Below are 16700 nucleotides of genomic sequence, written 5' to 3'. Positions count from 1 at the left end.
GCCCAGTGGTAAGAACATGTGAATCTTAACCGATGATTGTGGGTTCAAACCCGGGCAAGCACTACTGAATTTTCATGTGCTTAATTTGTGATTATAATTCATCTCGTGCTTTACGGTGAAGGAAAACATCGTGAGGAAACCTGCATGTGTCTAATTTCACTGAAATTCTGCCACATGTGTATTCCACCAACCCGCATTGGAGCAGCGTGGTGGAATAAGCTCCAAACCTTCTCCTCAAAAAGAGGATAGGAGGCCTTTAGCCCAGCAGTGGGACATTCACAGGCTGTTACGGTATATATATATATATATATATATATATATATATATCAGTGAGTTTTGAATTGAAAGTAATTAATTTTTGTTTTTTAGGGAATTGAATATTCCAAGTGGTGATGGATTGATGAGTGTCAGAAAAGCAGGTATTGCATTGCTTTGCCATCTAGACAGACTCGGTGCTCCTTTACTGCCTCCTTTAAAGGGATTTGTGACTGTAAGTATATACTTACAACAACAATAAATATATATTTATTGTTCACAAAGTTAATATTTTCTATAAGCTACAGCTCTTATTTAACTTTATTGCAATGGCCGGTACAGAATACCGAAAACTAGCTCCGATTTACATAGTTCCATATCAGGACCTTTAAAGGTAGAATCAAATGACCGCAGTAAACTTGGTTATACAGTAGCAAGGAAGTTGTTGCGGTTCTCCTTGTTTAGGTTAATTGGTGATATACTGCATTTATAATTAAACCCGAATATTTTTTTTTTTTAAATAAATATTGTATTAAAGTTATTAATATTAATAGTGTACAGAATCGGCACAAGAAGTAGTCTCAGTGGGATCCAGCCTGTTGCAATTAGGAAGTTTGAGAATACAACAAATCGCGTGCGCTGAAAAATTAGCTCTTCTATTGACTCACGATGGTGCTGTTTACACTTTGCCTTACGATACTATGACGCCGCATCTTGTTCCAGGTAACTTATATTTTATTATTACGATCTATCCTATTTATATAGGATTTCATGAAAAATCTTTAAAACAAATGATGCATAAATGTATATAGTATTTATGTGTATATTGAAACTATCCAGTCCACGCATTGAAAACACAATTGATACCATAAAAGCTTATTATTATAACTTATTAACTTTGTAAACTTTTAATGTCACCTTTATGGCAGACAAGCAGCAAAAAGTAATATCGTGTGCTTACTATGTAATTATGAGACGTCACTAAAAAATAATCGGGCGATTCTTGAAATAATACTTTTTCATTAAAATATTTATAAATCTCTACATGTCCGTCAACAACGACAGGTCTGGAGAACAAGATCATAACACAAATGTCGTGCCACCCGGCTGGGCGCCACTACCTGTGCCGCTCGTCGTGCGGCGGCGCGTGGTCGTGGGGCGCAGGCGAGGACGGGCGGCTCGGCCACGGCGACACGGCCGCGCGCGACGCGCCGCAGCCGCTGCACCACCTCTCGCACCACGACGTCGTGCGCGTCGCCGCCGGGCCCGCCTGCAGGTGAGCAGGACTACCGTCGTTAAGAGCGCTATTACATTTCAACCATATTTTTTTCATTCGATTTTTTTTTTTTTTTTATAGAATAGGAAGGCGGACGAGCATATGGGCCACCTGATGGTAAGTGGTCACCAAACGCCCTTAGACATTGGCATTGTAAGAAATGTCAACCATCGCTTATAGCCAATGCGCCACCAACCTTGGGAACTAAGATTTTATGTCCCTTGTGCCTGTAATTACACTGGCTCACTCACCCTTCAAACCGGAACACAACAATATCAAGTATTGCTGTTTTGCGGTAGAATATCTGATGAGTGGGTGGTACCTACCCAGACGGGCTTGCACAAAGCCCTACCACCAGTATTCAAACAATCAACTTAGGTGTTCGTATTCTGAGAAATTAAAAGATTTTAAAATTTTTAACTTATTAAAAAAATGAAGAACAGTTATTAGTATAGATCATAGCGGCCTAAATTTCCTTATTTGGGTTTAGCTCAGTCAAAATTCGAAAGCAAGTTTTATGTAAAATGCGCGAGTGCACTTTATTGAGTTTATAGACTTTAGTTTGTAGACTGAACTACAGAGCTGACCAATGTTTAAATAGTGATTTAGTCCATAGCGGCCTGAAAATTTCGATATTTGTATGACAACTATAAAAAAAATCACATTCAAAAGCAAAAAACTACTAAAAACGAAAAAGTTGTGAAATTAACGTTACTTTACAAAGAATTTTTTTTTAATTATTTAAAAAAATATGTAATTAAAAGACTTAAAAAAAACATTGTAACAATTTATAAAATGCTCCAATGCAATGCGTCGGGTGTTCGAATTCAGTACTGCGCGAGCGCTTCTAGAAGTAGGAACTGTGCCGAATTTTTGAGCGCCAAACCACGCCAAACGGTAGCGCGACTGTATAATGCGACTATTGTAGATCATGTATAATAGATCTATATATTTTTTATCTGGTTTAAATAAATTAATATAAGCAAACTCAATCAAAACAATAACATAGGCCAGCAGCGCTATGTAACGCTACTAGCTTTACGAGTCGCACACAAGTCCCAGGTTAGAAACCTGGGCTATTGTCACGATTCCCAGCATACCTTTATGTTTAATTGGTGGGGTAAATTACTAAAATTCCTAATATTAGTAAATTTCTTAAAATGGGGTTGGCTATTATTCTTAAAAAAATCGTATAATAATGTACACGAGGGAAACCGCGAGTGAATAGTAAGTAACAGCAACTAGAATGTACACAAACTCAATAACTGAACAAATTCAAATCACATAGTGAAAAAGATACTCAAATACTGAAATATTACAAAAATTTATAAAAGTGTTTTATTGGATTTTGATATATCTGCCGGCCTTCCTTAATTATTGAATTGCTTATCATAATAAACAAAATTTTAAGAAAAAATTAAACAATAAATAAAATAATGGAAAAACTATCAGAACTATCATATTTGATTAGTCACAGGTCTGATCATCGCGATTTGCTTGAATGTCGATAAAAAAACATTCGATAGATTGCTTTGGAGCAATAAGGGAATAACGTAAAGTAAAATATACTTTTTTATTTCTGTTACTTGCTAGGAAATGCTATGTTTAAATTATGTATATATATACATATATATATATATATATATATATATATATATATATATATATATATATATATATATATATATATTAACACACATGTATATACATATATTTTTAATATAATAATAATAAATTTATTTATTCTCTCCCACAGACAATAATGTTTACACTTTTTTATAATATATATAAATACAGTTATACAGGGTTACAGGGTAATATGTCACGATCCTTTTAAAGGGTTATAGTTCAGGACAATAGCTATCAAATGACCCCCAAAATGCTTACGCAAAAGTGTATCGTTTTCGAGTTATTAATTTTTTAATATTTTTTTTATTTAAAGGATGTTTAAGATTCTAAAATTCAATAAAAAAAAAATCAATGTATTTTCCCTATTTTTTTTTTTGTATTTCTTGCTAGGGTACATCCTAGTTAATAATAACCAGTTATAAAACAAAAACAATCTTCAAGCATTTTTAAATTACAGATCCAAAACTGTACAACTTTTCGATTTTTAATTTTGATTCTTTAAGCTACTCGCAATTTTTTTGTAAAAATCACTATGGCTCTTATCGTGCGGATCATTTTAAAAACATCTGCGTTTCCTTAGCTATCCATCGGTACATAAAAAGTACAGTAACAATCATAAACTCAGGAGAAAATTAGATAACAAAGAGACCAGGTAGGAAATTCTAAGAAATGCTATTGTTAAGAAATTAAATCTGGATCAAAGACAAAAGGACCTCAATGCAAAGTAGTTAAAGATTATTTTTAATAGGGGTAATAGGTAAAAAAGGAGAGATAAACCAAAGCTGTTTGTGGAATACTATTATCAATTCCTTTGAATTTACCGTCATTTTTTCTAATTTCCTTTTATCTCATTTCTTTTTTCATTGAATTTTAGAAACTTAAACATCCTTTAAATAAAAAAAATATTAAAAAATTAATAACTCGAAAACGATACACTTTTGCATAAGCATTTTGGGGGTCATTTGATAGCTATTGTCCTGAACTATTACCCTTTAAAAGGATCGTGACATATTACCCTGTAACCCTGTATATGGGAGACAGGAGCCCAAACTAGGTTGCCCTCTGCTAAGGCTCTCCTGGCTCCCCCTCTTGAGTAAGGAACTATTTATTTGTTTAATTTTATAGAAAACAGGAGAAACACTAAAGCTTTTACAATATATTATCTAGTAATATATTTGTATAATGATTACGTAAAAACATATTTTAATGCAACTACAAGAGTATTGTAACATTATCGTCAGAAACAATATCACATTTTTTATTTATAATCGGAGCGACTCTCTTAAATTATAAATGATAAATTTGTCACAGTGCGGTAATCACATCTCGCGGCGCCCTGTACACGTGGGGTCGCGGCGCTCAGGGTCGTCTCGGTCACGGTACTATCGAGAACTGCCTAACACCGCAACCTGTTTCATTTAACGCCCATAACATTGAAAGGATCATTGACGTTGCACTTGGTACGTACTTAATATATCTTACTATGTAGACAATTTCGCTTGTCAGTTTCTCATAAACCCATCTCAATAATATCGTTTTGTTTTGTTTACAGGTTGGGGTGAGGGTCAAACTCTATGTTGTACTTGGGAGGGGGCGGTCCAAGTATTCGGCGACAGTGAGGCGGGGACTCCCCGAGCATTATCAGCGCTGTCTACGTTCCGAGTGACCCGCGTTTTTACGGGCGAGCATTGGCACGCTGCTCTAACTGACGGGCAAGTTTAATTTCAATGTTCCTTTAGTCATGCATATTTATTTTAAATTTTTTCTAATAATTTATTAGATATATGTATAACGTTTTAGAGGTCAAGTCTACACGTGGGGTAAGGGCGATGGTTATCGATTAGGACATGGAAATGTGGAATCGATTAAAATACCAAAACTAGTCGAAGCGCTTCAAGGTACACACGTAATATTTTTTTACCATTACAAATTTTCTATTGAATATGATTACATTACATTATTATAATGTAATTTCAGGAATAAAAATAGTCGATCTATCGCTCGGCGTATCGCACGGTATCGCTCTCTCATCAGAGGGGACACTCTATGCGTGGGGAACGCAAGAGCGTGCAAAGATATCGAATCCAGTTCCACAACCTTTACAAGTGTTTAATCCATCATTTAAAGCGAATGGTAATAGCATAATTATTAAATGATTGCATATTAAACGTCACGTCAAAGCCGTCATGAACCTGTACACAAAATGATATAGAGAAATGAGACGGTATAAATTCCGTGACATGTGTTAATTGAAAGGGAATAAAAAAGGGTGGAATAATTGCCAAAGTACTTAGCTAAAATATATAGATTCGAGTATGGTTTGAATTTTTATTGTGATTATAGGTGTGGCAAGCGGACCGACTCAAATATTTGCTTGGAGCCAAGAAAATCCTAGAGACCTGCCATCATCTCTGCCTTTTGTTATTGATTTATCCGAGAATACTTTTAAGTAAGTAGTTCCGAAATAATTTGCATCAAAATAGTTAGAACTTAATACATGATGGATTTTTCTTGTTTCAGATTTTTAGAAAGACTTTTAAGAATAGTTGTCGAACAAAGCGGCAGTGCTAACATTAACGATAATGAATGTTTAGCAATCTCCTGTTTGAATCTCCTCAGGTTACAAGTATGTTCTGTTATCACAAACATGTGTTACTGCCTCGTTCATCTAGTCGCTACCTTATAAGATTGCAAAACCCGATGTCCTAGATTTAAATGAACTTTTTTCAGTTATGTAAGAAAATAATGATGAGAAAATGTACTTGTGTTTGTGGCATTTACAGTAGTATAAAATATCCTGCGTATTCTTATTTAGGAATAGCTGCAGTGGTTGAAATTGATCAGAATCATATGTATTGAGTTACTAAATAAATAATTACAGAACTTTCTTCAAACTATAGAATTACGTTTAGCACATGTAGTTTATACATTAAAAATCTCTAATATAAAAATGAAAAATTAATTGTTGATCGTATCGTAATATGTATTTTACAAATAATGTTATTGTCTAATGTTAGGTACATGCTTGGCAATGTGCGCGAGGGAATGATATCGCTGAAGCAGATTCTGAAAGTCGATCGTGGTGCAGTGGAGTACACTCCGCGTTAGTGTCGCTCGTGGAGGGCAGGGCGGGGCTGTCCGCTGCGGCGGCCGCCAGGAGGGCCTTGGCCGCCGCCTGGCCTATCTTACTGCCCACGCCACAGATACGAGCTCAGCATTTAATAGCATTACTACCGCAAGGTAAGTGTGTGGGTTACTGTATGTAGACACCCTGATTTGCATTTAAAAGTTCAAATGTTCTTTTTTAAATTATTTATAATTTACAACTATCGTATCGCTTTGACTTTAGGCACTGATGCTGTTACAAATATTAACCATTCCTTTCAACACGAATGCGCCACCAACCTTGGGAACTAAGAAGTAATGTCCCTCGTGTGTGTGGCTCACTCACCCAACAAACCCAGTGAACACAGCGATACTGAGTAGCGTTGTTTAGCGGAAGAATATAATTGTCTTGGAACGCTAATTGTGGTCTTTATTTACTTATTAAGTGTTTGCACAAATCATTAGTTCAAATTTCTATATTTTCGTTAAAATAGGATCAGCACCGGCGAGCACGGGTGCAAGATTTATGACGGAATTGCTCGTTTGGTCGCTATTGGGAGGGGGCGGTCTACGTGATGCACTCCGAAACGCTCTCCAAACGCACTCGTCCGACTCTTATAACCATTTACAATTGGATGAGTATGTGTTTTAATATTATGATTCGATGTTTATTTATTCGATATTATTATTTCATTGCAGTCCTAATTTAATTGGAATTAATACTTTTTAGTGAATATGATCAAATCGATATAGTGACGGGGCAACGCGGTCCGCCAACAACTACGATGTCTGATGATAGCGAAAATGTTCAAGGTATTACATTTATATATACATCAGCTCATTGCCGTCCACTGCTGAACGAAAGCCTCTCCCATAGAACGCCAACTATCCCGATCTTGGGCAGCCCGCATCCATCCCGTACCTGCCACCTTTTTAAAATCGTCGGTCCCTTGCCGCAGGTCCTCCTACAGTACGTTTTTTTTTTTTTTTTTATAGAATAGGAAGGCGGACGAGCATATGGGCCACCTGATGGTAAGTGGTCACCAACGCTCTTAGACATTGGCATTGTAAGAAATGTCAACCATCGCTTACATATCCAATGCGCCACCAACCTTGGGAACTAAGATTTTATGTCCCTTGTGCCTGTAATTACACTGGCTCACTCACCCTTCAAACCGGAACACAACAATATCAAGTATTGCTGTTTTGCGGTAGAATATCTGATGAGTGGGTGGTACCTACCCAGACGAGCTTGCACAAAGCCCTACCACCAGTAATTTGCCTAAGCGTGGGCTCCACACTAACACTTGTCGGCTCCATCGGCCATCAATGCGCCTGGAGACATGACCAGCCCACTTCAGCGTGCTAATTCATATATCTACATTTATATAACTTAATCCATTTATTCTTACTGTCATTATCATTTTTTAATAATGGTCTTTTTCCAGCAACTTATGCCGATGAATACCAAATAAGCAATAATTCCAATGTCTGCGAAAATGGTGCTTCGGTTCCTTTAATGCATCTAGTAGGTATCTTTTAATTCTTTGTATGTGTTTAAATAGTTAACTTGAATCAATTTTTAATATGCCGTTATTTTTAGGTGAAGCATTTGATTCGCAATACGAGTTGTCAAACTCAAATGCACATAAATTCTATAATGAACGGCGATACAAGTAAGACCGACGATCTTAAAGGACACGATACCGTTAGTCCGAGCTGTGATCTTCTGATAAGATTCCAAAGGTGTGTGTGTACATTATGTATATGAGAGAAATGTTTGCATCAAAATATTGATATCATTGACAGTTCCAATTTAACAATATTTTTTTATGAAATAGGCGGACTGGCGAATGTGCCACCTAATGGTAAGTGGTCACCATAAACGTTGCCACTTTAAGAAATATCAGCCAATCCTTAAATTACCAATCCGCCACAAACCTTGGGAACCGATGCTACTTCCCTTGTGCCTGTAATTACACTCTTCACATAATACTAAGTATTAGTGATTGGCAGTAGAATATCTTTTGCACAAAGCCATTACCAATTATGGTCTTCCATATTAGCAGACAGACTATCATACTAGCAGCAGGAGACAACTGTCATAATAGCGGTTTTTTTTAAAAGAATGGAGGAACTAAGAAATTAATTACTTTGGTATTAAGATTATATCGGAGAATAAAATACATTATATTGTATATTAACATTACATTATATATAAAAATATTATATATTATACAACTGTGTCTTATTATAATAATAATTATTATTACTTAATTATTACCTTTTAGCTGGTCCGAAATAAGACACTAGACTTTTAAAAAAAAAAAAAAAATTCACTACCACCAAGGTACATTGTTTATCACTAACGATATATGTGTAAATACGACTACGGTTCCATCATCAGGGATGTACTGAACGCTTGTGGTTCACTTAGTAGTAGTCTTCTGATAGGTCATTCATTCAATAATTTGTCGTACATCGATAATGTTTCGTTTTATTGTCCTTATTGGCAATGTTTAAATTATCCATGCAATTCCAACGTCATACTAATATTATAAAAAAGGTTTGGTTGTCAAATTTTTCGGATTTATGCCAATCTTTTTTGGTATGGAAATGGATATGATTTTAGAGCTATATTAATATGTTTATTACTTTTAACTGCCTCGTTGGTCTAGTGGCTGGCCGCTGACCCAGTCCTGGATCCAATTCCTAGGTCGGGCCAATTAGACACTCCCGTGCCTCGGAAAACACGTAAAGTAGTTGGTCCTGCGCCTGAACTCTTTCCGGTCTTGTCGGATTGCCGTCCCATCAGAATATGAGAGCTAGGCAATAGAGAGTGTACCTGTGTTTGCGCATATACTTGTGCACTATAATATCGCATGCACAGTTGGCTAATCTCTCTTGAGATCGACCGCCGTGGCCTAAAACGGTCTGAAGGACATTAGTATGTTTATATGTTGGATATTTTTTGTAAAATATAGTAATTATAATATTAAAAGATTTAAAGCATACGTTCAACATTCCTAACTTTGTCCTATATTTTTAGGTTGCTGTTCAGTGAAGCGATGTGGTCTAGAGGAGGTCGCAGCAGTCGCGGCGGAGTGCGGTCCCTCCTTATGCAGTACACCACACTCTTGTCGGAACACGTACAATCCATACTTAGTTACTTCACACGCGCTGTTCATAAAGCGGACAACACGCAGCTTACTGCATTGTGCGATCTAATTGGTGCCGATATTGTTGGTTAGTTTGGGGTATTACTGAGTATTCTAAGTTATAATGGATAAATAGTTTTCAAATAACAGCTGCAGTATTTTATGATATATTTGCCGTGATATTTTTTCTAAATACTTTGTTTTAGAATATTGTTTTTTATTTAAATAATTTATTTTTTAATTTAATAAGTTAATTTCGCTAGTTCAATACCACGCAAAACGCGAACGCAAAGTACTTCATTTGAATTTTTAAATGTTCCAACTAGGTCGTGTGATGAGTGAATTAGCCGTGTGGGTTGTCGCGTGTGCAGCTCGATCCGCTATCGCGCTCACCGATTGTACTGCATCGCTTGTGAAGATTGTACGCGCCTGTGACGAAGCGGCCCGTACGTTGCCCTCCGCGGCAAAGTTGGACTCAGATTTGTTAGGATGGCCCGGTCTAGTCTCGAGGAGACACAAGTTAAATAGCAGTATTATTCGGAAGTAAGTATCGAGTAAATGTTATATATGGAAACGTGATATTCGAACGAAAACGCTATTGCAGAATACAACCGTGTAATATTGAAATGTTAAAACTTTATAAAAAGGTGTGATCTACAAAACCACACAAAAGAGGGCGGATCTTGGATAGTTATATCCGGCCACGTGTTCGACGTGGAGAACTTCGAGTGCGAGAGTGCGAGCACGGTGGAGCTCGTGCGCACGCTGCGCGGCGCCGACGCCACGGCCGCGCTCAGCGTGGAGCCGCACGCCGCCTACCTGGCGCGCCTCACCGACAAGTGCGTGGGGATGTACGCCAGCCAGGTCTACAGCCACAAGTGCAATGTGAGTGCGACCGACTGCATCGTTACTTATCTGATTGTTATTATGACTTATGTAATTTGATTGTTTCTCTCATTTTAAATAAAATATATATTGTTATGGATATAAATATTAATCACGCGATATGTGTTATTTTATGTATTTAAATTGTTTCCTTTCCTTTATAAACATTTTTGTGATAAAGTCATCGATCGGAAATGTTTTACTGCTGAGTAAACGTCTTCTTTCATTTTAAGGAGAAGGTACGGAAATTTTTTCCACCATGATGTGAATGTAGCAGAATATCGTTCCAGATTGACGTGTTCTATGTACTGGACTATCCATCCATATTGAAATGAAAAATATATTTGATTCAAATACCCAATTGATAAAGTTTTTAATTTACTATAAATATATCGACTTAAATATTTAATGTATTAATTGTTATTTTATAGTTTCTTATCAATAGTAGCCAACTCTATATTGAGTTTCATTACATAGGAAAGTACGTCGAGCCTTCGCGCACATCATATACTGTCTTCGTGCGCGTTCCACTTGGCTCTTGGCTTATCGCAATGCGGGCTGCGTTTAGCGCGATCTTTACCCATTCAGCAAGCTGAGAAAGAAGCAGCGCCATACGTTTCTGCTGTTTTCCTTAGAGGCGGTCTCATGGTAAGTTTACCCTTAAAATGTAACGAACTCTATTTTAAACTTCATAATAATAAACAGGCTGCATACATCGTAAAGATACTTTATTCATTTCTTATGTGCCAACCATGTGTTTTAAGTACGTCTTTGATTTAACGGGCCGCATAAATATATTCTTAAACAAAACAAATAAAACACAAGGCACTTTAAAACCGTAGCACAATAATATTTACATTTCAGACGTCACAACCTGCAAACCCTTTTGAGGAAGAGAAGGCAGAGGCTCGTAGTGGTTCTTCGACGGGCGGCAACAGCCCTGCAAGCGAAACGCCCCACGTTTCTTACACGAGTCACCTGTCTAACGCTTTACATCCCCCACTAACGCGCGTCACACGAGTGCCGAAGGTGAACGTCACGATGTCGACAGCTCGGGCCGATTCATTGTTGTTTGCTTTAGCGGAACCTAAATTACACGTAAGTTACTATGGTTAAAGGAAAAAATCTTTTGGCAATGAATTTTTACAAAAAATACCTACAATTTTATTATATGATAATATATAAAATATTCCGAACCGAAACCGAAACAGCCTGTGAATGTCCCACTGCTGGGCTAAAGACCTCCTCTCCTCATTTTGAGGAGAAGGTTTGGAGCTTATTCCACCACGCTGCTCCAATGCGGGTTGGTGGAATACACATGTGGCAGAATTTCAGTGAAATTGGACACATGCAGGTTTCCTCACGATGTTTTCCTTCACCGTAAAGCACGAGATAAATTATAATCACAAATTAAGCACATGAAAATTCAGTGGTGCTTGCCCGGGTTTGAACCCACGATCATCGGTTAAGATTCACGCGTTCTTACCACTGGGCCATCTCGGCTTTCTATATATATATATATTTCTATAAAATATTGCAATTAGGTTATTAATATAAATTTAACTAATTACCATGAATAAACATTCAGGATCCCTTAGCTCTACATTTATGGTGGGCATGTGAACGCCGCGAAGGTTGTGCTCCGCACTTTCCCCCAGAACATCCTCTTGAAGAGTTAAGACGAGCGCTACTGGCGGCTCTTTTGTACCACGCAGGATTAAAAGAGCACGCATTGGCTACTGCAACTACTGGTAAACAGCCATAGGACATTCTGTAAGTCAACTAAATAATCAAGAAAAAATAAACTAAAGACGGAATTATTTTGTATTACAGAGATGGAAAAAGGCGAAGTTAAACTGTCTCCTGCGATGTCCGAGATCGTGAAGGCTGTGCAACAAAGCAAATGGACTCTTATGCGGACTCGACAACAGCTGTCGAGAGGTTACAAAGAGGTATGATTGTATGCTTTGCAAAAATCAATACAATTCTGTGAACAAGTACTTTTAGGCTACATCCTTAATGTTGCCATAATTTTCAATTTCATGATTTATATAAAATATAATTAGGTATGTGCAGCGCCCTTAGAAAGGGCTAGGTTTCTTTTGCACGAAGTTCGCGCTGCGATTTCGCCAGCAGTGACGGCATTACAGTTGCGACCACCTTCACGACGTGCGCCAACCGCAAAGAGAATATTCCAGAAGGTTATGCGAATGGCGAAGTCGCCTAATTTTAATAAGTGGTAAGTTACAAAGTGAAATAAATAGTCACTTTTTTTAGAACAGTATGTATATTAATTATAGAAGAAATATGATGTTTAGTTTTTGAAAACAAATCAACTAATATTATATCTTGTCCGCTAGTTTTGAAACAACAAAGGATTTAAGGAATAGACAAAATAGCTTAAGCAAAAGTATGCTTAAAGCTACAGGCAGTCTATTGCAAGGAGATGCACTGCTTATTAAATCTACGATTGGAAGTCAAAGTTGTAAACCTGAAGAAATACAAACAATTATTATTGAACCACCTAAAGCTAACGTTAATTTAGAGTGTGTAGGCGATCTCGCTTCAAAAGATACTTATAATATGCAGACCAAAACTAAGTTGAAAATTAAAGATAAACCTCTCGAAAAAGACCTAAAAAATGCATGTAATTATGATGATATGAGACATGAAGGTCGTAGTGATCTAAAGGTAACAGAGAGAGATGACGTGCTAGACAAAGACGACGATAAGACTCCTACAAATGAAATTTCGCTAAGTTCAATAAATGAAATGACAGACAATTCAGTCCTTAAAGAGTCGCTAGAAAGCGAGAAACAAGTATTGCTGTTAGCCGACGATTTAAAGAATGAACTACTAGTTGCTGATGAAGAAAAAGATGATGATAATTCGGAGAGAAATAAATTTGTAAATGCTTGGGTAGCTAAACTTGCTTGTGAGGAGAAAGGTAAAGATTATTAAAAATACATATGTACATATTAATATATCACAGTAAGTAAATTATTATTCTTATAATTATGTCATTTTGAATTACTTGATACGATCTGCTTATTTCATTTATATTATGACTAAATCCCGATTTAGTATTATTATCTTGTGAAAGATAGATACGGCACCCAGAAGATATATATTATATATCTTCTTCTTAATGTATGGAGTGTTTCGAATTAACAAATGGTTTCTTATATTCTTAGATTTATATTGGATGTTAGAACAAGTAACGCCAGAACAACAAAACTTAACCGCTGCAATAATCGACTTTGTTATGACTGAAGCACCGTGTGATATTGATATTTTAAGACGAGCTTTGTATTGTCAGGTAACAACAATATTTTTATACTAAAGCAACAGAATATACAAAGACTAATGATTACATATTCACAATTTACTTATTTCAGGTTCAAAGAGCAGATATAAGAAAAACTGGTTATTCTGTTATTAATAACATTCTTCATTCAACTCAAACTATGTCCGAAAGTATAAAATATGCTGCACTTTCTGGTTTATTGGGAGCGTCAATTGCAGATTCCGTACCGAATGTTCCAATAAAACCTTCGATACCGTTAACAATGCCTCTGGAAGGCATCGAGTCTGTGATACCTTACATGAAATATATGGTACTGTTAGAAAGGTCTAAGTTAATGGATTACATCCTTATTGAGCTTAAAGCGAGAGTCTTAGAGGGTGAACAAAGTCAACCGTTGCCATTAAAAATGAGCGCAAACTATGGAGCCCATGCATTGTTGAATAGACCCTCAAGAGCTAGGTATGTGACCGAAAATATTTTTGATAAGAAAATTTATATTATCTTAACACGTTCTATATTTATTTTTTTCGTTTTAGGTTTTTAATAGCACTTCTGTCATTGCTCATTGAAGGATGTCAGGGGCCAGAATTAGAACAACTAATTAATGGTGGGGCTTTGAGTTCTTGTTTGACTCTTCTTAAACAGATTGGAGGAGATACCTCTCAACATTCTTCTCTTATTTGTAACGGTCTTAAATCCAAATGTAAGTATGAAATATTTTGGAGATATAATATTGTAATAATTTTAAATATACAATTCAAAAATTATATAATATTATTTTTGTATTAAGCGGATTGTTTAATCATCTATGAGGATGAAAGACTTGGGGCTAGAGCCAGAGGAGCATCGTTATCGGGCCCAGAACTCGCTTCTCTTATGAAAATAGGTGTTCGAGTAGTTCGCGGAAAAGACTGGAAATGGGGAGACCAGGTGAAAATTCTACCCAACGTTAATCAGGAGCTTTCTAATACAAAGTAAAATATTATTCATTTGAATTTTATTAGGACGGAGTACCTGGGGGTGAGGGTCGTGTTATTGGGGAACTCGGAGAAGACGGCTGGGTGCGCGTCGCGTGGGACGCAGGAGGAACTAACTCGTACCGCATGGGCAAGGAGGGCAAGTACGATCTCAAGCTGGCGCGCACTCCGTCACCCCCGCCATCCGTCGATGAAACCGTGCAAGGAAATGGTACCAGTTAATTTACACTATTTTCCGCGTTATATGCCACTATTTTATAATTATAAATGTATAGGCTTTCGTTACTGTTTCAATTTTGTCACCACATCAGTGGAGCCCACCGTGGAGTGGTGGCCAGTGAGCGAGGTTCGCTCGTCGTGCACGAGCGCGGTGCGCGCGCTGTGCGCGGGAGCGGGGCGCGCGCCGGCGCCGGGCGCGGCCGCGCGGCGCAACGTGGCGGCGCTGCAGCGCAGGCTGCTGGCGCTCGCGCACGCGCACGTCTACCCGCCGCCCACGGCCTTCGCCGCGCACACACATACGGCACTTGCGCTCTTGAGAGGTATTTTGTTACACACATTTTACATTCAAATATGAACACCTTTGATTGATATTTAGATTTTTTTATTTTCTTTACCTGAGAACTACTTCTTTAATGTTACAGCGAGTGCCCAGAGCCCTGAAATACGGACTTCGCTGTGTACAGATTCATGGTTCGAGCTCTGTTATAGCATCATCTCTTCTACGGATAGACCTATTTCACAGGATCTCGTATACTTACAGGTTTGGTTTCATTTTTTCGTTATTAATATTTCTAATTTCATTCGACAACTCCTTCCATGCTCAGCAATAAAAAATACCGCGAGTGAAGTCCACGGTGTATTAAGTTCATATTATTTTATCTCATACGAGGGGTCATTAAAAAACTGTTAAATTGAATATTTCATACTTATTTTCAGATTCAGGCAATGTGGCTTTTACGTCGAGTATTGACCGAGCATACCGGTCCCGCAGAGTGGCGTCGTACTGTGACCGCGCAACTTATAGCATTAGCCGGAAGATTGTGGCTTGAAACCCACGCAGCTGATCCAGCCTTGAGAGCTAGCGCACATGCTTTGACAATCGGCTCTCCGGCGTCTAATGACGAAGAGGAAGTGGGTATGTATTGAACAGTACATTTTAAGGCAACATGTTGAATTCGTTAAGTGTTGACTTCAACATCGAAACTTTCATATTAATGATATTGATAATATTATATTAACCAGTTTTAAATATTTTTTAATCATCTATGTAAATGTAAAACTATAATAATTTTTCGAAATAAATAAAAAATACAAACATTTAAAATTATAAGTCTAACTTTTATGGTTACTTTAGCTTGATTACTCTTTGGCAATATAACTTTTTGACATTGCCAAATGTTTTGTTGAACAATTGTTCTATTTTTATTATAGCTACAAATTCTCATGTTAATGACTGTTACAATGAGCAAATAATGTTTCTCAAACCGAAATGTTTGTTGCTTTTAAGTTAATATTGTGAATCATTACATTCTAGACACTACTAAAAATTTAAATACGTTTAGATAATAGATGGCGTGCCCCGGCCACGGCGAGCTATACGGGAGCAACTTGTGCCGCCATCATCAACCTCGTCAGACAGTTGCACTCCGCGCCGCAGTGGAACGGACCAATCACAGCGCTCTTGCTTGAAAAATTACAACTAGCGGCACAGATGGTAAAGACATGTTACATTATTATTATTTATAAGAAGGCTGACGGTAAAATAAATCCCCACCACCACTCTAAAAAATATTAATGCGAAAGTAAAATGTTCACTTACTCTTCGAATCTAAACGAAATAAGTGTACGGAGTATATTATGTAATCTATAGTATACGTTTCTTCAATACTCTTTGTATTAAATATTATACAAAATGCTATTTATAAAATTGAGTAAGTAATAATAATTTAATTTAAACAAGATAGAATAACTATGTAGTTGCTGCTGCGTGGTACGAGTGCGCGTACTTTCGTTTTTATTAATTGTGCACATACGTATGTGCACGTTTGAGACAATACATGTATTGTATGTGTTTCTCTTTTATTTTAAAACTATTTATTTGTTATATT

The 16700-nt window shown here is 37.1% G+C and overlaps 1 protein-coding gene across 2 annotated transcripts in view; it reads left to right on the top strand.

Annotated features, from left to right (window-relative positions):
- Positions 1-16700, top strand: part of LOC126774004 (probable E3 ubiquitin-protein ligase HERC2) — a 47028-nt gene that overhangs the window by 2594 nt on the left and 27734 nt on the right. For both annotated transcript variants that reach the window (XM_050495293.1, XM_050495302.1), the window contains exons 8-39: positions 370-490; positions 810-978; positions 1321-1531; positions 4472-4620; positions 4713-4872; positions 4961-5058; positions 5138-5293; positions 5504-5609; positions 5681-5786; positions 6178-6400; positions 6760-6904; positions 6996-7078; positions 7714-7793; positions 7869-8011; positions 9315-9511; positions 9750-9966; positions 10071-10308; positions 10786-10956; positions 11173-11406; positions 11897-12059; positions 12142-12260; positions 12375-12547; positions 12669-13255; positions 13503-13627; positions 13707-14074; positions 14152-14318; positions 14406-14545; positions 14620-14803; positions 14904-15131; positions 15234-15352; positions 15529-15727; positions 16155-16306. In XM_050495293.1, the coding sequence (XP_050351250.1) occupies positions 370-490; positions 810-978; positions 1321-1531; positions 4472-4620; positions 4713-4872; positions 4961-5058; positions 5138-5293; positions 5504-5609; positions 5681-5786; positions 6178-6400; positions 6760-6904; positions 6996-7078; positions 7714-7793; positions 7869-8011; positions 9315-9511; positions 9750-9966; positions 10071-10308; positions 10786-10956; positions 11173-11406; positions 11897-12059; positions 12142-12260; positions 12375-12547; positions 12669-13255; positions 13503-13627; positions 13707-14074; positions 14152-14318; positions 14406-14545; positions 14620-14803; positions 14904-15131; positions 15234-15352; positions 15529-15727; positions 16155-16306 (5731 nt within the window). The remainder of the gene's footprint in view (positions 1-369; positions 491-809; positions 979-1320; positions 1532-4471; positions 4621-4712; positions 4873-4960; positions 5059-5137; positions 5294-5503; positions 5610-5680; positions 5787-6177; positions 6401-6759; positions 6905-6995; positions 7079-7713; positions 7794-7868; positions 8012-9314; positions 9512-9749; positions 9967-10070; positions 10309-10785; positions 10957-11172; positions 11407-11896; positions 12060-12141; positions 12261-12374; positions 12548-12668; positions 13256-13502; positions 13628-13706; positions 14075-14151; positions 14319-14405; positions 14546-14619; positions 14804-14903; positions 15132-15233; positions 15353-15528; positions 15728-16154; positions 16307-16700) is intronic.

Source organism: Nymphalis io, chromosome 2 (genome assembly GCF_905147045.1).
Source record: "Nymphalis io chromosome 2, ilAglIoxx1.1, whole genome shotgun sequence".
NCBI classification, from domain to species: Eukaryota; Metazoa; Arthropoda; class Insecta; order Lepidoptera; family Nymphalidae; genus Nymphalis; species Nymphalis io.
The sequence above is the reverse complement of the archived record's forward strand: the minus strand, read 5'-3'. Positions and strand labels throughout refer to the sequence as shown.